Raw genomic sequence first — 23,663 nt, 5'->3', positions numbered from 1 at the left:
TCTGATAATCTATCAATTGTGAGAGGAGGCTCAGCATTCAGGTTGAATTTGAAGTACTCACAGCAGCCTTCAAGGCAAAGTGAAATTTTTTCCCCTGAGAGAAAGAGTTCTGAAAAACAAAGATCATTAATGCTCTCCCCACTCCTCACACTTCCCAAGGGTCTGGGATCTTTGGATTTTTTTCTCCCTTATTCTAAAATCATTATGTCCCCTTTGGTAATTAAAACTTCAGATTTTTTCTGGTCATTTTTTAACCTTCATTTAGACCTTTTGTCCAGAGGGGTTGGGTACAAGGACAAAAGAATTTTCACAGGAAAACATTTTCATACAACTTAACTAGAACAGTTAGTCAGGTAATTGGTTAGGATAAAATCCCAGTTAAAAATTTTTTTTTTAAAAATAGGTTTTAAAACCTCTTAACTGTTTTATCCTAATCATTTATCCAGTGGGCATCCTAGAAAAGATCAATCTCTTTCTAGAAGAACTTCTTTTAATAAAAAGCCTTACTAAGATGTATGTATCAGAAGAAAGATGAATAGAATCAGTCTGTTGCAAACTGCAAGTAATCCAAAAAGCTGAACATATTAAGTCAACAGCAGTGGGATGTCCCCAAGAAGAGGTTGAAAGTCCAGTTGATTAAGAATGGATGGCGAGGTCCTACTCCCTGTGATACACCTTCCTCCTACTACAGCTTTTAGCAGGAATCGCAAGTTAGGAGTTTAATCCATTTCTGTGTCAGAAATGTGGAGCCAATTAGCTCAAATTCAGATGGTTCCATCAAAGAATAAGCCCAGGGGCATCTGCAAGACCTGGATACTCCAGCCAGAATCTATGATGTTTTCATAGTTTGTGGCTCCATAGAGGAGTCCTAAATCTGTAACAGTCCCAGAATTTTAGTTTTGTTCTTTGGGCCGGTTCCTGCTTTTAAGGAACATGTTACATGAACACAGCTCATGTTTGTCGAAACAGTCCATGGCAGACAGTATCATGTTTTAGCTTAGAGTCAGGTCCAGACAATTAGAATCTATAAACTCAGGGGCACCTGGGTGGCTCAGTTAAGTGTCTGCCTCTGCTCAGGTCATGATCCCAGGGTCCTGGGAGGGAGCCCCACATCGGGCTTTCTGCTCAGCATGGAGCCTGCTTCTCCCCCACTTCTCTACCCACTTGTGCGCGCACTCTCTTCCCCCCCCAAATAAATTAATAAAATATTTTTTAAAAAATCTGTAAATTCAGGATTCTAAAAAGCTAATAACTTTTTTGGCAGCAGTTGAAGCCTAGAGGCTGTCAGACCAAAATGATGTGTTTCAGGTCCAAGTGACAAGCAAGGCTTTTCTAGGCTCTTTATGCCTTGTGTCAGTCCTTGAGTCCAAATTTAGCCAGTCAGAACTATGCACTTTAGGCTAGAAAATCATTAGCCTCTAGGATCAGACATCAGATTTTACTGATGAACTCAATTGCAAGTGAAGACTGCTTTCTAAAACTTTGAAAACATACCTGGGTATCTCTATCGGGAAATTATTACCCTTCATATGTTGTCTCCCTTTTTCCAGAGGCTCCAATAAGCAAAAATCATAGCAAAAAATCATCAGTTATAGAAACTACACTTCCAATATTTTTGGTCTAACTCAGAACTCACCTTTAGGGAAATTTGAACTCTTTGCTCTCCTACCCAGAGGAGAAACAATTGCAAATTGATTTTTATTCTTTGGCCCAAACAAAGCCCATTTATAGGGATGTTCGGGGTCCTTTGTCTTTCCACCCACAAGAGAAAAATTTGTGAAAATTTTACCGTTTTTTTTTTTTTTTTCTCTCACTTCGATTAACAAAGCCAAAAGCAGTCATGGGACGAGTGAGCTAACTCTTCTGTGGTTGAATCTATTATTTTGAGTTCCATAGGTAACTTTCATCTCTCCCAACAGATAGCAGTTCACTTGCCATTTCATAATACATGTAACTCCATAGCTACCAGACACCAAAGTTTTGTCTTTTCCCACTTCTCTCTCTCCCTTTTCTTTAAATAACACTGTAACTATATTTTAATGAGTCAGTACTAATGAATATTCTTGTTGCCATCACCGTGTTGAGGGTTCCCAAGATTACTCCTATATTGAAAGATTTAGTAGAACAACTCATAGGATGTAGTATATAGTTGTACTTATGACTAAGATTTTATTGTGACCATCCAGGAAGGACTTAAAGCTGCATAAGAGGGGAAAAGACCAGGTGGAATCTGAAGGAATCCATATACATGCTTCTTTATGTTTTCTCCCTCTCATGAAGGCTCACATGGAACATATACTTTTCCCAGCAACAAAGTGAAGCAGCATGTGTGCAATGTGTTAGGGAAGCCCATTAGAGACTTAGCACCTAAGATTTTTACTGAAGGTTTGTCATGAGGGTATGCTCTGCCTCACATGTACCAGAATTCCAGACTCCCAAGAGGAAAGCAGGTACTCAGCATAAATCATATTGTTCAAACACTGTATACCTGGTAGCTATCCTTATCACTTAGGAAAAGTTTTGTATCCATGTAGGAAACTGTTTACATACTAGCCAAGGGCCAGTGTGTATTACAAGCAGGGCTTTTTAAAGATAGCAGTCTTAGGGCACCTGGGTGGCTCAGTCAGTTAAGAGTCCAACTCTTGATTTCAGCTCAGGTCATGATCTCGGGGTTGTGAGATCAAGCCCCATGTTGGGCTCCATGCTGGGTGTGGAGCCTGCTTAAGATTCTTTCTCATTTTTTCTCTACCTTTCCCTCTGCCCTCCCCATGCCCCTCTCCCTCTCAAAGAAAAAAACATGGATAGCAGTTTCAGGCCTGCTATATTAACTCTTTTCTGCACATAAATATACATAAAGGAGTAGTTAGAAAATTTGTGTGTAAAGAACTGAAGCTTTCCATTCATGATTATCTGGACTGGACATAATTTCTTCAGCTTTATAATTGAAATATAAGCTAAAATTGTTGAAGTAAGTACACAAAGGTTACTCTAAATATTCTACAGGTAAAGATTAAATTTGTTTTAAAATTGTTATAAAATGATGAAATTGTTTCTTTTGTATGTTATTTTCACTTAGGCTGAAAGTAAACTTAACCATATTCTCATAAATGCATCAGTGTTATTTATGAGCATAGTCCCAAGTGTTGCTTTATGCAGTTAATAGTGTATAAACTGGTTTTTGGATATTAGTGAACATTACCACTTTCATTTTAGTTTTACATTGTGAAGGAAAACAGAGGTAATGAAGGCACGTGTGTTGGAGTTTCTCGCTGGCCAGTACATGACTTTAACCACCGTACTACCTCGGACATGTGGCTCTACCGGGCCTACAGTGGTAACCTCTATCACAATGGAGAACAGACTCTGACGTTGTCCAGCTTTACTCAAGGAGATTTCATTACCTGTGTTCTAGACATGGAAGCCAGGACCATTTCCTTTGGGAAAAATGGAGAGGTACTGAAACTCATTCACAAGCATTGCATGTTTTCTTTTTGTTTATACTCAACTCAGTAATTTAAATGCCAGTTACTCAGTTTATAGATTATCCACTCTTCTCTCCTCTTCTCTCCTTTTTACTCTAATATCTTTTAGTTCTTTTAATATTTGCCAGCACCAATCAAATGACAGAAAGATGGTAAAATCCCAGTAACAGATGAACAAATCAGGATCATTTGTTATATGTGGAATTTTCTGGTTAGCAGTGTTATTTAAGGTTTGTTCTTGTAAATTGTGTTCTGTCTCATAAGAGCTTTGAATCTTAATGTGATTAGATATTATACATTTTAAAAACCTGTTTTGCTTTTTTTTATCATCTCCACCACTCTATAGGAACCCAAATTAGCTTTTGAAGATGTGGATGCAGCAGAGTTGTACCCATGCGTGATGTTCTATAGTAGCAACCCAGGGGAAAAGGTAATGAAACCTCAAACCTTTATACTTAAGTGTAAAGAATATTTGCCCTTTTTAAATTAATATTTGCTAGGATCTGATAGAGTTTATAAGTAGAATAAGCTATTTCTACCATTAAAGTATCTGCTTAGGTAATTTACTCTCCTAGAAAGTTAAATTACTTTTAGAAATTGCCTTTACTCTTCATTAAGGCACTATTTGATATTCTGGCAACTTGAATGTAATAATTCCTTTCAATTACAGGAATTATAGGAACTAGTTTAGGAGTAATCTGGTTCATTGGCAGTTGTGCATACATATAAGAGATCTAGAAATAATTTTAAACGTAATCAGATACTATTAGTTGAATAATGGAAGTTCCAGTTGTGATGGGGAACCCAAGGGTAATTCAGCTGAGGGAGTTTCTTACACATTATAAATAGGGTAAATTTGAACCCTAAACTTTCAGGAGGACAAAATTATAGAGATACCTCTCACTAAAAACTGTTTTTTTTAAAGAGTTTATTTATTTATTCATGAGAGACACAGAGAGAGAGGCAGAGACACAGGCCCAGAGAGAAGGAGGCTCCTCGCAGGGAACCTGATGTGGGACTTGATCCTGGGAATTTGGGATCACCCCCTGAGCCGAAGGCAGATGCTCAAGCGCTGAGCCACCCAGGTGTCCCTTTTTTGGTCCTCATCTAACACTCAGGCAGGGACAGGTTTCTTTGTGGTCTCCCTGTGCTGATGAGTGGAAATGTTTTCTACCATATCCTTTAATTTGAGGATCTAGTACAGCCTAGCTCAGGTCTCCAGAATTTCTAGTTATTTTGTAGTAGAAAGTTTTCATGCTGTCGTATTTCTATAATGGAAGTGCTGGACTTGATCAGTCCTAACCATGAAAGTTACCTTTTATTCTGTGCTTTTAAATATGTTTTTTAAAATTGCCAAGGTGGTATAATTTTAAGCTAGCAATTCATGAGAGAGGGAAACTGCCTCTTGAACAAGAGTCAGCAAAACTGGAGATGCAGTAGAGGCAATCCAGTCCTGTAGTCATCCCTTCCCCCAGTGATATTGTTGCAGCCCAAACTAGGCAGTATGTTCTACTTGGAATGGTGGCCTGTTGCTCCCCAAAATCTAAATCTTGAAGGAATTAATTCAACCGTAGATTATTTATCAACCAATTTGTTCTGCCCAGAAGCCTTTTCTGATAAGTTTCAATCACTGTTAAAAACCATATTAATGGTAATTAACATCTTTTTGAACATTTACTGATATCTTGCATTGTAGTAATAAGCACTTAATGTGCAAAGTCTCATTTAATTTTTAAAATAACTATAAGAGACAGATATTATTAGTGCAGCTTTTTTCAGATAAAAAAATCTGGGATCCCTGGGTGGCGCAGCGGTTTGGCGCCTGCCTTTGGCCCAGGGCACGATCCTGGAGACCCGGGATCAAATCCCACGTCGGGCTCCCAGTGCATGGAGCCTGCTTTTCCCTCTGCCTGTGTCTCTGCCTCTCTCTCTCTCTCCTCTCTCTCTGTGACTATCATAAATAAATAAAAATTTAAAAAAAAATCTGAAGCTATTTAGTGAAATTAAGTAATTTCCTAAGATTATGCAGAGTTAAAATTTGAACCCAAGTCTTGCTCTTCTTTTAACCTCAGTGTCTTATTTGAAATGTATGTAGATTGGAAATATCCCAATTCTCTATACTTACAATGTTATCTTTGTGCCCACTGAACAGTAAAGATAGTTTCAGGTCTTAAGGATGAGCATGAATAGATTCTCAACACATTTTTGGAGTAAATGAAGTCAATCACATATATCTTGGTCTATACCCATCTTTTGGGTAGCCATAAGAGCTCTGATACAGGCTGTGAGAAGGAAATTTAAATGACAGGGCCACTTGTTTCAGAGGATTATATTGCTACTAACCAAATAAATTTGTAATATTTGCTTACTCCTTAGCAGCAGCCAAGGTATAATATATATTGTATATATACGTATACATATACTATATATATATATATATACATATATAGTATATATATGGTATCATATATATTAGGAGACCAAACACTAGTTCAACATGGGATTACATGTGCTAGAATTTTTAGTGACTAATAGTTTAGGAGCACCATTAATATCACACATGTGCTGGCTTCTTTTTTCTTCTAGGTGAAAATTTGTGATATGCAAATGCGTGGCACACCACGAGACTTACTTCCAGGAGACCCTATTTGCAGTCCAGTAGCAGCAGTGCTGGCGGAGGCCACTATTCAGCTTATCCGTATCCTTCACCGAACAGACCGTTGGACTTACTGCATTAATAAAAAAATGATGGAAAGGCTGCATAAAATTAAGATATGTATTAAAGAGTCAGGTCAGAAGCTAAAGAAAAGCCGCTCGGTTCAAAGCCGAGAGGAAAATGAAATGAGAGAGGAGAAGGAGAGCAAAGAGGAAGAGAAAGGTAAACATAATAGACATGGCCTTGCTGACCTCTCAGAGCCGCAGCTGAGGACCCTTTGCATAGAGGTGTGGCCTGTGCTGGCAGTGATAGGAGGAGTTGATGCTGGTCTTAGAGTTGGAGGTCGGTGTGTTCACAAGCAAACTGGGCGCCATGCCACGCTGCTGGGAGTGGTCAAAGAGGGCAGCACGTCTGCTAAGGTCCAATGGGATGAAGCAGAAATTACCATCAGGTATGATCTGTTGAGTTACACTTTTAGCAAACGACTATTTAATGGTGAAATGGGCCATTGCCTATGGACAGTGAGTAACTATGTATTTTAGGTGAGCTGCCAGTTTTTAAAATAATTTTTTTTCATACAGCTGGATATGAGTACTGTCATTTCATAAGCTGGGTATGAGTACTGTCATTTCATAAAGGATTCTATCTTAAGCTCATGTTCCCTGGAATACTGATGGTTTATAAAATGTATGGGTTTTTGTTTTATTTTGTGAAGAAATGGTAAGCTCATTAATTTAGATTTAACTGGGATCTGTCTATTTTTCATTTGGCTGCTCGCTTTTTGATCATTTCCATTACATACTGGGATAGAGAAAAGCCAGCCAGCAGATTTGTCAATTACGTTTTGTGTAGGTGGGCTTTGAATGTAGGCAGGAACATTTGAGTGACTAAAATTAAGTTTTGGATTAACTGTGATGTTAAATACTCTTGCCCTTTTTTTAAGCACATATTTCAGTCCCTTCAGTGTGCAGTATTTTGAGTAGATAGGAAAATTATATTTATTTGACACAAACGGTATACTTGAAAGCATTTAGAAGTGTTTGCAATCACATAGGATTTGTGTGAGATAGAAACTTCATGTTTTAAAGGAAATACATCAAATGTCTTCACTGATAAGGAGATTCACTTACCTAATGATTCTACATAATTGCATCACTTGAAAATGTAGATTTATAAATGATAATATAAATCTTAGGCATTATACTGTCTAAAGTGCTTGCTCTATAGTGTTAATATGACATGGGACAATATCTAAAACAGTGGTTTTAAGTATTCTTTGGAGACAGTACTGTTTTAGAATCTAATAATAGCTGTGTAGCTTCTCTCAACTGAAGAATAACACTTGCATGTTTTTACACAATTTCAGGGATTAAAGCACTCTACATTCCCCCCACTCTACCAAGCTAAGAAACCAGTGAAAATTTTACAATGTTACATGAAAAGTATCTACCTTTTCTTTTATTCTTTGCCTTGTTTCAGAAAGGGTTTATGATGCCTTATTAAAATGTAACTATAATATAGTAAAATAAATAAAAATAAAGCAAATAAGAAAATGAAGAAAAGGGAAAATAGGATTAAGAAGGTTAAGCTAGAAGCAAGATTTAGTTTAATATGACAGATTTATGCTGCTAAATTTTATGTACTTGCTAAAGCTGTTAAAATTTTGTGTACTTAAAACATTTTTAAACTTCAGTAAATTCTTGCCAAATATTGGGAAATATGTGGTCATATTTTTACTTAAGCTACAAATTGGAAGCATTAATTAAAGACTACAAGGTATTTTTTAAAAACGAAAACAGTCTTAGAACCTCTAGAATAGGTTATAGTCATTACCCACCTAATAAATGAGATTTGTTATACAGACTTTCCAAATCTTACATCAGGAATAGGCAAACTACATCTGGCCCACCTCTTGTTTTTGTAAATAATGTTACATGGCCACACTCATTCACTTAGGTTTTCAGTGGCTGCTTTCACACTATGATGGTAGGGTTGAAAGGTTGCCGTAGAGACTATGTGGCCTGCAAGGTCTAAAATATTTACTATTTGTCTCTTTTTAGAAATTTTGCTAATTCCTACATTATAATATAGTGAATATTTTGTTTTGAAAATACATGCACATTTCATTGCTTTGCATTTAACATCACATCTCCCCATTTTCTCATAAAAGATTCATTTTTTCTCTCTGTAATGATTTCTCTAGTTTGTGTAAATTATTCTTTGTACTATGTACATGATGCATCTTATTTTGTTTACATTATTTTCTGTACCTTCCTCTTGTCTATCCCTCACTTGCTTCTTCCTGTGTCATTCTGATCTTTATTAAAGCTTCCCAACTTTTTGGTCGCCTAGTGATACTCCATTGTATAATCTGGAACCCTGTGAACCACTGCCTTTTGATGTGGCGCGATTCCGAGGCCTGACGGCTTCTGTGTTGCTGGACCTCACATATCTGACTGGTATTCATGAAGACATGGGCAAACAGAGCACCAAGCGACATGAAAAGAAACACCGACATGAGTCTGAGGAGAAAGGGGATGTTGAGCAAAAAACCGAGAGTGAGTCTGCATTAGATATGCGAGCAGGCTTAACATCTGATGATGTCAAAAGTCAGGGTACCACAGCCTCCAAATCAGAAAACGAAATAGCTTCATTTTCTTTAGATCCAGCACTGCCAAGTGTGGAATCCCAACATCAGATAACAGAAGGAAAAAGAAAAAATCATGAACACGTATCCAAAAACCATGACATAGCCCAGTCGGAAATCCGAGCAGTCCAGCTGTCCTATCTCTACCTTGGTGCTATGAAATCACTTAGTGCTCTTCTTGGCTGTAGTAAATATGCTGAGCTGTTGCTGATACCAAAAGTTCTGGCTGAAAATGGCCATAACTCAGACTGTGCAAGCTCTCCAGTTGTTCATGAAGATGTGGAGATGCGTGCAGCCTTGCAGTTCTTGATGCGACACATGGTGAAGCGAGCAGTCATGCGGTCACCTATAAAGAGAGCATTGGGATTAGCTGATCTGGAACGAGCTCAAGCCATGATCTATAAATTAGTGGTCCATGGGCTTTTGGAAGACCAGTTTGGAGGCAAAATTAAGCAAGGTATGTTATCTTTTTTTTTCTTTTATGTTGTATTTATTTATAATGTTAGATGTGATATATTCTGTAAGTGATGTATAAAAAACTTTTTTGGCCAAAGCAGTTTTCACATTGTTTTCCCTTTGTGAGGCAAACAGTTCTTTTTTGAATTTTTTATATTAATAATTATCTGTCTACTTATCTGTCTGTATCTTAAACCTATACAAGCATAGAACTTAATAATTATTAATACATTTTGTAAAACTTAACTCATGCCACAAAAGGTACTCAAATGTTTATTGATCTGATTCAAAATATATATTATTCTGATAACTTCTCAAAGACATTTTAAAGTATTACTTTCATAGATTCTGTATTGTAGGAAAAAAAAACCCTTATTTTATCCTTTATCTTCACCTTTGGGGATAATATGAATTATGAGATAAAAATGAGATATATTTAGTAAGTGTTTATTAAGTGTCTGTTATGTACCAGGTACTCTTCTTATTTCTGGGGAGCTAGGACTGAACAAAACAAAATCCTTTGCCTTTGTGGAACTTCGGTTCTTTTTTTTCTTTCTTCCCTTCCTCTGCCTCCTTCCTTCCCTTTTCCCCTGCTCCCTTTCTTCCATTTATAGCTTAGACAGTAAATATGCAGAGAGAAGTGTATGTTGTATATAAATAGGAGTATTAAGATCATGATTAGGAAGGTATGTGGCCATTTAGCAACTCTAATAGATTTAGTTATCTTTGTGGCAACTGCTATCTTTTTTTTTTTAAGATTTTATTATGGAGAAAGGAGAGTAAGTGGGGGCGGAAGGGTAGTGGGGAGGCAGAGGGAGAGGGGAAGCCAACTCCCTGCTGAGCAAGGAGCATGATGGGGGGCAGGGGGGCTTGATCTCACTAAGATCATGACCCTGAGCCAAAGTCAAGAGTTGAACACTGAACTGACTGAGCCACCCAGGCGCCCCACTGCTGTCTTGATATTATGTTTATTTGTAAGCTTCCTTACCAGATAAGAAAAATTTATAAATACTTTGTTAGCTCTTAGACATTTTAATTACTTTTTTTAAACTCTTGGAAGTAGTTTGTTTTGTGAGGCATTGCCCTGTTTAGAGCATGGGGTTTCTGTCTAGATTTTTTTGTATTTACTTGTATTATTTGTATTTACATGTCTTTATCTTTGCATGTTTAAAGACTAAAGATAGGTATCAAAATCAAAGTGCTAAGGAAACACAGTTTTAATGATTAAATATCTTTAGAGAAGCTCTAGTCAAAATCTTACAAGCAAAAGAGAATTTTTTTAAGAGAACCTTCTCTAAAAAATGAATAATTATGAAAGTTTGTTACCTTATTATCTTTAGAGTCGATAATAATGGCTACAGTAGTGAATACAAGAATGTATGTATGTATGAATATTAAAATATTCATAGAAATTGGTGCTTATGAAATATATTTAGAAACTTTCCAACTTAAAAGTTAAGAGTTTTCCATTCACATGTCACTTGTGAAGCAACAAATCCTTACTGCTTTTTAAATATTTATTGTGGTTTATAGAGATTGATCAACAAGCTGAAGAAAATGACCAAGCCCAGCAGGCACAGACGCCAGTTACCACTAGCCCATCAGCCTCAAGCACAACTTCCTTTATGAGCAGCTCATTGGAGGACACCACAACTGCGACCACTCCAGTCACTGACACAGAAACAGTACCTGCATCTGAATCCCCAGGAGTGATGCCACTTAGTCTTCTCAGGTAGGGAAGTTGACCTTTAACACCTGCCATATTGATGCCTGTGGTTCTGAACACATGATCACTCTCTTATGAATAGTGTGCCCGTCTAAAAGCATTCTAGAGCTAGAGCTAGAAGGAACTTAAGAGATCATAGAGTCAAACCCATTTTGCTGAAGTTGGGAATGTCCCTCAGAAATTTAATAACTTGCCCAAAGTCTCACGACCAGTTTAGTGGTGGTCCCAGATCTATTGCCCATGCTGCTGACAATCAGAGACTCTAGCAGTCTATCTCCTTATAATAATCTTTTTTTTTCTCCTGGCTAGGCTTTTGATTATTTTTTTCCTCAAAAAGTAAATGCTTGTATTTAATATTAGAGCCTTGAGATAGAGCTCACTTCCATGAAAATCATTTTCTCAGGTTAATTCCCTTTTAAGAATAATTTCTTAATTATATTTTTATTCTTATTGTAAGATAAGTCTACTCAAATGAAAGAACATGTCTTTGATACTCCTTCAACCAACTTTATTTTAGTAGGTTTGTATATTCCAAATGATGTTTAAGTTTCTTTTTGCTTCAGTTTGCCAGGTATATACACAAAATGAACATTTTTGAGAGAAAAATCATTAGGAAGAGACTGTTTTGTGAGCTCCCTTAACTAGGGCTTAAGTGAAATAAAGGGCAGTAGAATAGTTAGTCTCCCTTTTTCTTCTTTATTTCCCCCATTCCCTTAATTTTTTTCCCCCCATTCCCTTAATTGACAGATATTATTATTCCCAGTGTGTATACTGACAGTAGAAGAGAGAGGGGGGCTATTAGCATAATGCTTCTCATGTTTTGGTGTTCACAGGAGCCACCTGGGAGGCTTTTTAAAGCTCTGGCTGTATCACCCTGTAGTCTCATTCAGTAGGTCTGGTGGGGCACACGGTTTGCATTTGAATTAAGGGTCCCCAGTGATTCTGATGCAGTTGTCCTTAGCCCACACACTGAGAGTTACTGCTCTGGTCTTGGGCAGGAGTACTCATCCTGACAACTACCATTGCCTAGTCCTCATACATTGTAGCTCTCTCACTTGAGTAACAGTTCCAGGAGGCTTCTGTTCAAGAAAGGAGGAAAAGAGGAATAATAGGATATTCTAATATGGTTTTTAATCCTTGTTACCTTCTAAGCTGTGCAGTGTAAGGGTGGGATTCACCAGTAAAATAACATTCCCTTGTTCTCACAGGCCTTCACAGACCTTGTGACTCCTCGTTTCCTCTTAGTCTTTATTTACCTGCTGTTGGCTGGGACCATATTAGAGCTGCAGTTGTCTCTTCTTGGCTAAACATCATTTAACATTAGAAAAATCAAGGAACAATTGCCCCCTCTGTGAATATCGTTGTATCAGTTATTCAACTGGGTAGACAGTACTTTTTTTTTTTTAAGATTTTATTTATTTATTCATTATATACAGAGAGAGAGAGAGAGAGAGAGAGAGAGAGAGAGAGATACAAGCAGAGGGAGAAGCAGGCTCCATGCAGGGAGCCCGACATGGGACTCGATCCCTGGTGTTCAGGATCAGGCCCTCGGCTGAAGGTGGCGCTAAACCACTGAGCCACTGGAGCTGCCCTAGACAGTGCTTTTTTGATGCTTAAAAACTTATTAGTTTTATTGGACAAATCTCAAGAGTAAATAGTGAAGATCTTCTTGGACCTTATTTTTTAGTCATGTCTGCCTTCTCAACATGAGAGGGCTGCCTCTCTTTTGCCTTTCCCCTCTCGACAGCTGGCATTACCATTCATATGCTGTTTTTCAGTTGTGTTGGGTGCCTGGGCAGTTATCTTTCCATAATTTACCTATAGACTATTGCTTTATTCATGGGAATAATTTCATGGCTAGCTAGTAAATTTATATTTGAAGTAAGTGTAAGTTAGCTATTTTAAAGTGTTTATTCTCTAACTACTGTATACCTACCAAAATACTATTGTCATCTTGGTATTATAGTAGAAGGAAAGCTCCATGAAGGCAGGGATTTGTTAAAATCATTTTGCTAATTGCTGTATTCCCCCCACCTGCTATGTTGCTGGTATTTTGCTGAACAAATAATACGGTATTACTACTTTTATAGTAAAAAGTATCCTATTAGATAATGATTATTAAAATTGTTGGGAGTCTTTCTTCCCTCTCCATTAAACTATAGCTAACTTAGATAGTTTTCCAGGTTGAATATTCTTCTGTAAGAGGACTCTGATGTATATATTATTTTCTAATTGGATTTTAATGTTAACCATTGTTGTTTTCTTAAAGGCAAATGTTTTCCAGTTACCCAACAACCACTGTACTTCCCACACGTCGTGCACAGACTCCTCCAATATCATCGTTGCCAACTTCTCCTTCTGATGAAGTAGGAAGGAGGCAAAGCTTAACTTCTCCTGATTCCCAGTCCGCAAGGCCAGCAAACCGCACAGGTGTGTGTGCTGTCATGCACTATGACACCTAAACCTCTTAGCATTCCTGATATGTGGAACTTGGTAACTTGGACATTGTATTTTGTCTTATTGAAGGAAAAAGCAGTGATTTTAATTAAGGAGGGATTTGTCTTATCAAACTAAACCGTCTTCTCTGTTTTGAAGCTGTAGATTGAATTTTGGCTACTTGGGAGAGAAATAGTGTACTCTATCTACATCAGTCATATCAGAACCTTCTTATTTTCTAACATAGGCATTTTTAGTACTGTGAATTTCCCTTAAGCATTGCTTTTTTTTTTTTTTAAAGATTTTATTTATTTATTCATGAAAGACAGAGAGAGAGAGAAGCAGAGACATAGGCAGAGGGAGAAGCAGGCTTGCCAAGGGGAGCCTGATGTAGGACTTGATCCCAGAACCCTGGGATCATGCCCTGAGCCGAAGGCAGATGCTCAACCACTGAGCCATCCAGGCGTCCCTTAAACATTGCTTTTGATGCAACCCACACATTTTGAGATACTATGTTTTCATTTTCATTCAGTTTAAAGTACTTTCTCATTTACCATGGATATCTTCTTTGACAATTTGGATCATTTGGAAGTGTTATCTTGTTTCTAAATATTAGGAATTTTCCAGATGTCTCTCTTACTGATTTCTATTTTAATTTCATTGTTTATCAGAGAACATACCTTGTATAATTTGAATTCTTTTAAATTTGTTGAGACTTATTTTATGGCCCAGAATATGGTCTGTTTTGATAAATATTCCATGTGTACTTGGAAAAAATGTATATTATGCTGTTGTTGAGTGGAGTGTTCTGTAAATTTTTGATTAGGTCAAGGTAGTTGATTACTTTGTCCAGGTCTTCTTTGTCTTTACTGATATTTGATCTACTTACTCTAACAATTATTAATAGAGTAGTATTGAAATCTCTGACTGTAATTGTGGATTTGTTTCTTTCCCCTTTCATTTATTAGTTTTTGTTTCATGAATTTTAAAACTCTCTTTAGGTACATAAATATTTAAGATTCTTATTTCTTCTTAATGAATTGATATCTTTATCATTATGAAATGACTCTCTTTATCCCTAGTAATATTCTTTGCCCTTAAATATGCTTTATCTGATATAAATATAGCCACTTCTTATTTTTTCAAATTATTGTTCGGATGATATGTCTTCTCCCATCATTTTACCTTTAACCATTTTGTGTCTTTATATTTAAAATAGGTTTCTTAAAAGTAGCCTATTGTTGGGTCTTGCTTTTTGGGGAAGGTAGGGATCATGCTTTTTAATCCACCCTGATATCCTATGCCTTTTAATTGGTATGTTTAGACCACATTTAATGTGATAATTGGTGGTTGTGTTTAAATTTGTCATCTGTCTCTTTGTGACATCCACTTTTTTGTTCTTTTTTTCCTCTGATTCTACCTTCTTTGATTAAATTAATATTTTTATTATTTCATTTTATCTCCTTTGTTGGCTTGTTAGCTATACTTTATATGGCATTTTTAGAGTTTACTTTCAAATGTATATTATATATGTTTAATTATCATAGGCTACCTTCAAGTAATGTTATACCACTTCATGTGTATTTTTAAAAAAACCACAAAACTGACAGTGGTATGCTTTTATTTCCTTTCCTTTCTCAGTCTTTGAACTTTAATACATTGTTATTATTTTTTTAAAGATTTATTTATTTATTTTTAGAGGCTGGGTCAGGGAAGAGGGAGAGGGACAGAGGGAATCTCAAGCAGATTCCCCACTGAGCTTGGAGTCTGATGCAGGGCTTGATCTCACAACCCTGAGATCATGACCTGAGTTAAAATCAAGAATCAGACACCTAACTGACTGAGCCACCCAGCACCACTACATTGTTATTATTTTTACTGTAAATAGCCAGTCATCTCTTCAAGAGGTTTGAAAACTAAAGTATTTTATATTTACCCACATAATTACAAGTTCTGAGAGACTTTATTACTTTATGTAGATCCAGATTTTCATGTGGTATCACTTCTTTCTGCTTTCCCTTTAATATTTCTTGTAATGGTCTGCTAGTGATGGATTCTTTTGGCTCTTAAATATCTGAAAGAGTTTATTTTACCTTCATTTTTAAAAAATATTTTCACTGGGTACAGAATTCTAGATTGACAGTGTTTTCCTTTCAGTACTTTAAGATCCTCTACCATCTTGCATTGTTTCCAATGATAAGTTTTCTATCATTCAAATCTTGACATAATGTGCCTTTTTCTCTGGGTGCCTTAAATTTTTGTTTTGTTTTGTTTTGTTTTGTTTTATCACTGGGCTTAAGCAATTTGATTGTGACCTGCCCTGATGTAGCTTTCTTCAGTTTTCTTATGCTTGGAGTTTGTCCCACAAACTGGAGATTGTCCCACAGATCACTGATGCTTTTATTTTGTAATGTCTTTTTTCTGTATGTTTCCATTTTTTGTAGTTTTTGTTGTGTCTTCTGGTCATTAATCTTTTCTTTCTTTTTTTTTTTTTCATTAATCTTTTCTTTTGCAGTGTCTAATTTGCTCATAATCCCATCCAGTGTATTTTTCCATTCAGACATTGTTGTTTTCATAACTAGCAGTTCAGTGTAGGTTTTTTTTTTTTTAAATCTTTGTTTTTTTAACCTGCTTCATCTTTTCTCTGCCGTATCAAATACATGGAATAACAGTTCTCATTGTTTGAATAGATGGTCTATAAAGTATATGAACACTGAACTAGTGAAAACTGAACCATTGCTCCTAAGGAAAATACAGGGCTAGGTTTCTGTGAACTTCTGGTCACAATTTGTCAACTGATATATAACCTTGTTTTATTTGTGTTTCTACTTAAAGACATTATATTTAATATATATTGTTGATTCATTAACATTGAACTCATGACCAAGAGCACCATAACTCATGCCTGAATGAAATTTATATGACACATATATTTTCTATGTAAGGCATATTCCATACAGCCTTCTTGGACATAGAAATAAATACTAGATAGTATTTCAGCACTATGCTTGGAGGCCATTTTAAACAGTGAAATCACCAACAAAAGGCGCAAGTATATAACATGGAACACTAGGGATCCCTGGGTGGCGCAGCGGTTTGGCGCCTGCCTTTGGCCCAGGGCGCGATCCTGGAGACCCGGGATCGAATCCCACATCGGGCTCCCGGTGCATGGAGCCTGCTTCTCCCTCTGCCTGTGTCTCTGCCTCTCTCTCTCTGTAACTATCATAAATAAATAAAAATTAAAAAAAAAATAACATGGAACACTAAATAGACTATGAAAAAGAGACTTGTTTACAGTCTCTGTAAAACAAAAATGTAGAGCATCACCTGTTCTGTCTCAGCTGGGAACAAATGTATTAGGAAACGGAAATGTTTTTGTCACTGTGTGCATGTAAATGACACTGGAAGTATCATGAGTATTGATTTTGGATTTAAAAATGAACTTTAATGAGTAGATGAACTTTCAAATATGGAGCCCAGAAATAATGACCAGCAACATTACACCTGTTTTCGTATCCTTTTCTACTTATCATTTATCTAATTTCTAGGTCTGTTTCTATTGACTAGTTTTTCTACTCATTTTGAATTGTATTTTCTTGTTTTTTTTTTTATGTTTGGTGATTTTTTATTAGACACTAGACATTGTGAATTTTACCTTATTGGGGGCTGGATAGCTTGTAATTATTTAAATATATTTTAGCTTTGTTAGGAGAGGATACAGTTAAATTACTTGGAAATAATTTGAATCTCTCAAGGCTTCTTTTTTAAGCTTTGTTAGGAAAGACCGGACAGCCTTTAGCTTGGCTGAATTTTTCCCCACCACTGAATCAATACCTTACTTAGTATTTTATCCAGTGACACATGTATTACTGAAGTTTTTCTTTCCAGCTTGTGGTAACAAATTCTTCCAACCTTGTGTGAGCTCCAGGGATTGTTCTGCCTGCTATTTCTGGGTGATTCTTTCCCTAGCTCTGGATAGCTGCTGCATTAGCATCAGCTGAAGACTTGAAGGAAAGAAAAAGTAAGACCCTCTGCACATTTCTGGAGTTTGCTTTCAGTGCAGCTTTCTTCTTTCCATACAGCTCTCTGCTTTCTGGTATTCTACCCTGTGAATACTAGCAACCTTGAATTCTCTACTTTTGTCTCCTCAATTCAAAGAGACTACTGAATTTAGCTTGAACTTGCCCTTCCTGAACTGCAGCTTGGAAATTCTCTCCAGGAAACAGGCTGAGTCAGTCTTACACATTGCCTAATTTGATTTCCATCTCTCAGGATCACTGTCCTATACAGCCTGTTGTCCAGTGTCTACAGACCATCATTTGATATATTTCATCTCTTCTTTTAGTTGTTAAGGTGAAGATAAATCCAGTCTGTCTTAATCCATCATGGCTAGAAGTAGAAGTCCATCAGATGTATCAGGACTAAAACCACTGTAGCAGTAGTGACTTTTTTTTTAAGATTTTATTTATTTATTCATGAGAGAGACACACACACACACAGAGAGGCAGAGACATGGGCAGAGGAGGATCAGGCTCCCTGTGCTGGGAACCTAATGTGAGACTCAATGTCAGGACCCCGGGATCACAACCTGAGCCAAAGGCAGATGCTCAACCACTGAGCCACCCAGGTGCCCCAGTAGTAACATGTTTTAAGCAAAACTGATAATTGTCACTCTCCCTGCTTCCTTCTTCTTTCCTTCCTAATTCAATTCAAAAACATTAAGGGAGCCAAGGTAGGTAGGCTTTCATGCCAACAGGATAGTGGTCCAGATTGGGAGTATCAGTCAGACTGGAGTGAAGGAAACTTTTGTCTGTGGGAGTGGCCTGGCTTAGGGTATTGGAGTCCACATAGCTCAGCACCAAGGATCAGGGCCATCCAGGGTACAGAGGGCTTCTATCAGCACTGTCCACCGAGGGGGCCCAGGAACAGTGATGCTTTAGTAGCAGTAAGCACACCAAGTGCCAAGATCCTGTATTCTTTTTACCATTCTCTACTAAAAGGGAACTCTGGTCTCCTGGCAGAAATGGTTGATTTAAGGGTTAAGTATGAGATGAACTTGGAATAGCTCGTGCCAGAAAATGATAAAGTACTCAGAATGATGGACACATGCCTCAAGGATATAGAAACCAGATTGAAGGGACTTCCAGAAGCCAAATCTGGAATGTTTGGAGCATCAAAATTGTCATAATTATAGAAACATATAATAACCCATGAATACAATGAGAATCTGTAACCCTATACTAATGGAGAAAGGAGACTGATATACCTGAAAGCAATGATAGAATTAGAAAAAAATCCTCATTTGTCAGCCATCATCATAACAATAATTAATTCAGCCAGTAAACAGTAATGGATGCTACTGAGTCTAACTTTGGTGAGGAATGGGATATTTATATATTCTCATAGTTCCTCCCAACAAATATTTATTACAAGGGGTAAGAATACTTTTATACTGCAGAAACCTGGCAGATACCACCTTAACTCAAGTGATCAAAGTTAGCATCACCAGTAATGTAACAAATTGAAATCATGTACCATCTAATAAAATGCAGTGAGTAGAAGGCAACATTGCTTTTGTGGTACCTCTGCCAAAAAGCACAACCTGGATCTAATCATGAAGAGACATCAGACAAACCCAAATTGAGAGACTTCCTATCATACAACTGGTCTGTAATCTTCAAAGTATCAAAATGATTGAAGGAGACTGAAGAGATATGAAAACTAAGTGCAAGGATGATCCTGGATTGGATCCTTTGCTGTAAATAACGTTATCAAGACTTCCGATAAAACTAGAATGGGATGATCTGGTTTAGATGTTGACATTGTTAATTTCCTGACTTTGATGGTGTGTTATGCAGAACAGTGTCCTTATTTGTAGGAGTTAATATGTTGGAGTATAAGGGAAGTTGGAGCATCATGTCTCCTACTTACTTACTTTTTAGTGGTTCAGTGGTAAAAGAATTCTTTTGTACTATGCTTGCAAATTTCTGTTGTTTGAAATTTTTTAAGTAAGAAAGTATTTCAAAATAAATATTTAACATTTTTAGCAGTTTTATTTTGTTAGCTTTATGAAAAACCTTAAAAAGTTGTAACATAATCATATTAGCTCTAACTTAATCACAGGTTAATCATGGCCTGAACAGAAATCAACAGTTGGACACTTAACTGACTAAGCCACCCAAATACCCAACAAATTTTTAATAGGAAAAAAATTTCATTAAATTTGGACAGTATTAAGAAATTGGGTACTTACATAAGTATAAGGACACTTTTTACTCATGATATGTAGTGATACAGGCTTTTATTCTCTCTTTTGTCTCAGCCTTGTCAGACCCCAGCAGTAGACTTTCAACTTCTCCACCTCCTCCAGCAATTGCAGTACCCTTGCTGGAAATGGGGTTCTCCCTCCGGCAGATTGCCAAAGCCATGGAAGCCACAGGTAGGATAAGTTTTTACATATCAGTATATGTGGATGTGAGAAGCCTGATATTATTGAGGGTGATAATATTTTTTAAGAGATCATAAAACTTTTTAGCAGCAGATTCAGTTACAGGGACATCATAGCAGACACTGTTAAAGTGATACCATGAATAACTAATTATGTTGCTTCAAATCATACTTTGGTCTTTCTCCTGTTCAGGTGCTCGAGGAGAGGCTGATGCCCAGAACATCACTGTCCTTGCCATGTGGATGATAGAGCACCCTGGGCATGAGGATGAGGAGGAGCCCCAGTCAGGTAGCACAGCAGACTCAAGGCACGGAGCAGCAGTCCTAGGCAGTGGTGGGAAGTCAAATGAGCCCTGTTATTTGCAGTCACCAGGAGACATACCATCAGCTGATGCTGCTGAAATGGAAGAAGGCTTTAGTGAAAGGTGAGCATTCCAATTTCTGTATTTCTGTTTTATGTGGTATAAATGGTGCTTCCAAAGGTCCCATTTTTTCCCCTTCATAGATGCTTCTAATGGTGTGTAAAGTTGATAACTAGACATAAATGTAAAGATGGATGTTTGAAGGGTGCCCAAGTGGCTCATTTGGTTAAACATCTGCCTTCAGTTCAGGTCATGATCCCAGGGTACTGGGATCAGGCTCCTTGATTAACGTGTTAAGGGACCTGCTTCTCCCTCTCCCTCTGTCTGCCACTCCCCCAATTGGACATTGGTTTAATGCAGTCTGTAGAAATAGACTTTTAAATCTTTTCTTAATATAGATTTATATTTTCATCTCTTATTTATTAGTCTTTAATATCCAGTACAATACACTATTTTTTAAATTGTAAATAGAATTCTGTGATAATGCATAGCCTAAGATGAGATGTACTAAAATACAGTTTTTAACTAAAATCTTTCCCCTTTAGTACTTCTTACAACTTTGTCTTCATTCTTCATTGTAGCCCATAAAGTCATTGGTTAACAAGCCTTGTATCTTCTGTAATAGGCAGTCTTTTTCTGACAGACTCAGGGGATATTTGCATAAGTTATTTTGAAATATGTTTCTCGGAGGCAGGAATTCTCAATCATTTCAAATTTTAAATATTTGATCATTTAGAATTTAGTTAAGACTATTGATTTTTATTTGGATTTGAACATACAGTAGGCATCATTTCCTTGTTGGCATAATTTAAAATCAAATAGGGGCGCCTGGCTGGCTCAATCAGTGGAGCATATAACTCTTGATCTTGGGGTCATGAGTTCAAGTTTTATATTGGGCATACAGCCTATTTAAAAAAATTTTAAAAGTTTAAAAAATAGATAAAATTACTGCTTAGGGCAATATGACATTTATATTTTAGGAGCTTTACCAAGGACAAATATGTTTGTTTTTTTGTAAATATATTCTATTCTTGGTAATATTTGGAGGACAAAGCAATACCATAAGCCAGCTTGTGCCTGTGCTTTCCATTTATATTTATAGTACTTACAAATTTGTGTTGCTTTCTAATTTGCACTTGTAGCCCTGATAATCTGGACCATACAGAGAATGCAGCTTCTGGAAGTGGACCGCCAGCTAGGGGTCGCTCAGCTGTAACAAGAAGGCACAAGTTTGATTTAGCTGCTCGCACATTGCTAGCAAGAGCAGGTAATTAATGTTTCACATCCTTCTGTTGCTAGAAGTCATATAGTTTGTCTTTTAAGGTCAGTGTGAAAGCAACATTAAAGAAGTTATAAACTAATCCTACTAAGCACTCAATTCCTCCACAATAACAGAGCAACTTTTTGCATTTTTCTACCTATTTACATAATTTTGCAAAGAAATCACAGCATATGTTTATAGATTTATTTTTAAGCTTCCTCTGGGTACAAAAGTCTATACTGGTTACTTGTAAATACTGAGATTTTTTGTAAATACTCTCTTTGCCGTCAAGCAATTTATACTTTAAAAAGTGAAGATGCATGTTTAAAATTTAACATTAATAGTGAGAAGGAACTGAAAAGGACACTGTGCCAAAGTAGGCACGGGATTTTCTGATGTGCTCAGGGCCTTAGGGCTAGTCTACTAGGTAAGGCCCTCAATAAGCAAAAAGAAATTCCATTGTTACTTTAGTAAAATACTTCCAGGATTATGCTCTAGATGTATGAAGTGTAATTTATAGGGAACATATTTTCCAAAATAATTTTTCAATTATTTATGGCAACAGAGGAGTTGAGACTGAGCTAGAAAATATAGAATCTACAGTTAATATATAATGAAAGGGACTAATTTAAAAAAAAAAAAAAAACCTAAAAGAATAATAAACAGGGATCCCTGGGTGGCGCAGCGGTTTAGCGCCTGCCTTTGGCCCAGGGCGCGATCCTGGAGACCAGGATCGAATCCCACGTCGGGCTCCTGGTGCATGGAGCCTGCTTCTCCCTCTGCCTGTGTCTCTGCCTCTCTCTCTCTCTCTCTCTCTGTGACTATCATAAATAAATAAAAATTAAAAAAAAAGAATAATAAACAGCCCATATTTATGAGTGTTTTTCTGTATTACATTATAAAGAATTTTACATGGATTATTTTATTTAAACCTATTAACAGCCCTTTGAGGTATGAGTGCTCTTACCCATTTTACAGAAGAGGAAACACATGTGATAGGTAAAATTTTATGTTTATGGTTGGAGTCCAGTAAATCAGCTGAGCTAGGCTCTTACCTGCGTGTATGGCAGTTAAGAACTGGCAAAATAAAAAAAAATAAAATAAAATAAAAAAAAAAGAAGAACTGGCGGAATATTCAGAATTACTTTATACATGCAAATAAAATGCCTTTTTTGTTTTGTTCTGAGCGGGGTTATACCGCTCTGTGCAGGCCCACAGGAATCAAAGTCGGAGAGAAGGAATATCTTTGCAGCAAGACCCAGGGGCGTTGTATGACTTTAATTTAGATGAGGAATTGGAAATTGATCTTGATGATGAAGCGATGGAAGCTATGTTTGGACAAGACCTGACCAGTGACAATGATATTCTGGGAATGTGGATCCCAGAGGTACTGGATTGGCCTACCTGGGTGTGTGTGATTGCAGCGGGGGCTGCTCTGACTTATTTTCCTGCCCTCCTGTTCATACAGCTTATTAACAATAGCCTTGCCTAGAGTTGTTACACTCTGAAAAGTCTTACATCTCATCTAAAGTTTGGGGCTCTAACACTTGAAGTTACTTTGATATCTACAAACTACTAAGAAAAAAATCTCTCTTGCTTTCTCTGTGCGATTTTATTGCTTCTCTCCCCAGACTAGATGGATAGAGCCATATTATGGTAATATTTGATTTTAATATCAGAAGTACATTACACCAGGTCCTAGTCAGCTCTGCTGGGTATAGAACATGGCTGCTGTGCTCGACTTGCTATCTGAATGCATGCTCTTCTCCTTCATAGGTTCCATTTAATCACTATAATGCCTCATTCTAAGAACCAGTACCACCTAGGTTTTATAACTTACCTCCCTCCAGGGGCAGGGTACATGGTGGGTTTGTATGTTTTCATTGTTTAGCATTATGCTTTGGTAGCAGGGAGACTGAAAACGTCATGAATCTAGGTCTTACAGAAAGGAGCACCTACTATATTAAGTTAATAAGATAAATGAATCCAAATCCCTTCTTAGAAATTCAGGTAATAGATATGCATGTTATGACCAGATGAAAGGTAGTTTTACTAGAAGGATTTTTTTAAAAGTCATTTGAGATAGGGCTAAATGTCATTTTTATTAACTCTTCTTCGTAGGATAGTGAGTTACCTTTATTATAACTTATTAGATTGAGAAAGGGCAAAGAATACCTTCAGATCATGAGA

General features: G+C 36.9%; 1 protein-coding gene and 1 long non-coding RNA gene across 11 annotated transcripts in view; one reads left to right on the top strand and one right to left on the bottom strand.

Moving 5' to 3' along the window:
• Positions 1 to 8,518, bottom strand: part of LOC111093317 — a 39,492-nt gene extending 30,974 nt beyond the window's left edge. For 2 of the 3 annotated variants that reach the window (XR_005381764.1, XR_005381766.1), the window contains exons 1-3: positions 8,409 to 8,518; positions 6,390 to 6,552; positions 6,115 to 6,211 (exon numbers count right to left, since the gene is read on the bottom strand). This is a non-coding gene — a long non-coding RNA (uncharacterized LOC111093317). The remainder of the gene's footprint in view (positions 1 to 6,114; positions 6,212 to 6,389; positions 6,553 to 8,408) is intronic. The other variant, XR_005381765.1, reaches the window with a different exon arrangement.
• HERC1 (HECT and RLD domain containing E3 ubiquitin protein ligase family member 1) overlaps positions 1 to 23,663 on the top strand; it is a 183,851-nt gene that overhangs the window by 117,303 nt on the left and 42,885 nt on the right. For 5 of the 8 annotated variants that reach the window (XM_038580636.1, XM_038580637.1, XM_038580640.1 and 2 more), the window contains exons 35-44: positions 3,214 to 3,453; positions 3,829 to 3,912; positions 6,069 to 6,589; positions 8,467 to 9,242; positions 10,775 to 10,973; positions 13,237 to 13,397; positions 19,726 to 19,842; positions 20,044 to 20,275; positions 21,355 to 21,479; positions 22,661 to 22,881. In XM_038580636.1, the coding sequence (XP_038436564.1) occupies positions 3,214 to 3,453; positions 3,829 to 3,912; positions 6,069 to 6,589; positions 8,467 to 9,242; positions 10,775 to 10,973; positions 13,237 to 13,397; positions 19,726 to 19,842; positions 20,044 to 20,275; positions 21,355 to 21,479; positions 22,661 to 22,881 (2,676 nt within the window). The remainder of the gene's footprint in view (positions 1 to 3,213; positions 3,454 to 3,828; positions 3,913 to 6,068; positions 6,590 to 8,466; positions 9,243 to 10,774; positions 10,974 to 13,236; positions 13,398 to 19,725; positions 19,843 to 20,043; positions 20,276 to 21,354; positions 21,480 to 22,660; positions 22,882 to 23,663) is intronic. The other 3 variants (XM_038580641.1, XM_038580639.1, XM_038580638.1) reach the window with 3 other exon arrangements.

This window comes from Canis lupus, chromosome 30 (genome assembly GCF_011100685.1).
Source record: "Canis lupus familiaris isolate Mischka breed German Shepherd chromosome 30, alternate assembly UU_Cfam_GSD_1.0, whole genome shotgun sequence".
Classification (NCBI taxonomy): domain Eukaryota; kingdom Metazoa; phylum Chordata; class Mammalia; order Carnivora; family Canidae; genus Canis; species Canis lupus.
The sequence above is the reverse complement of the archived record's forward strand: the minus strand, read 5'-3'. Positions and strand labels throughout refer to the sequence as shown.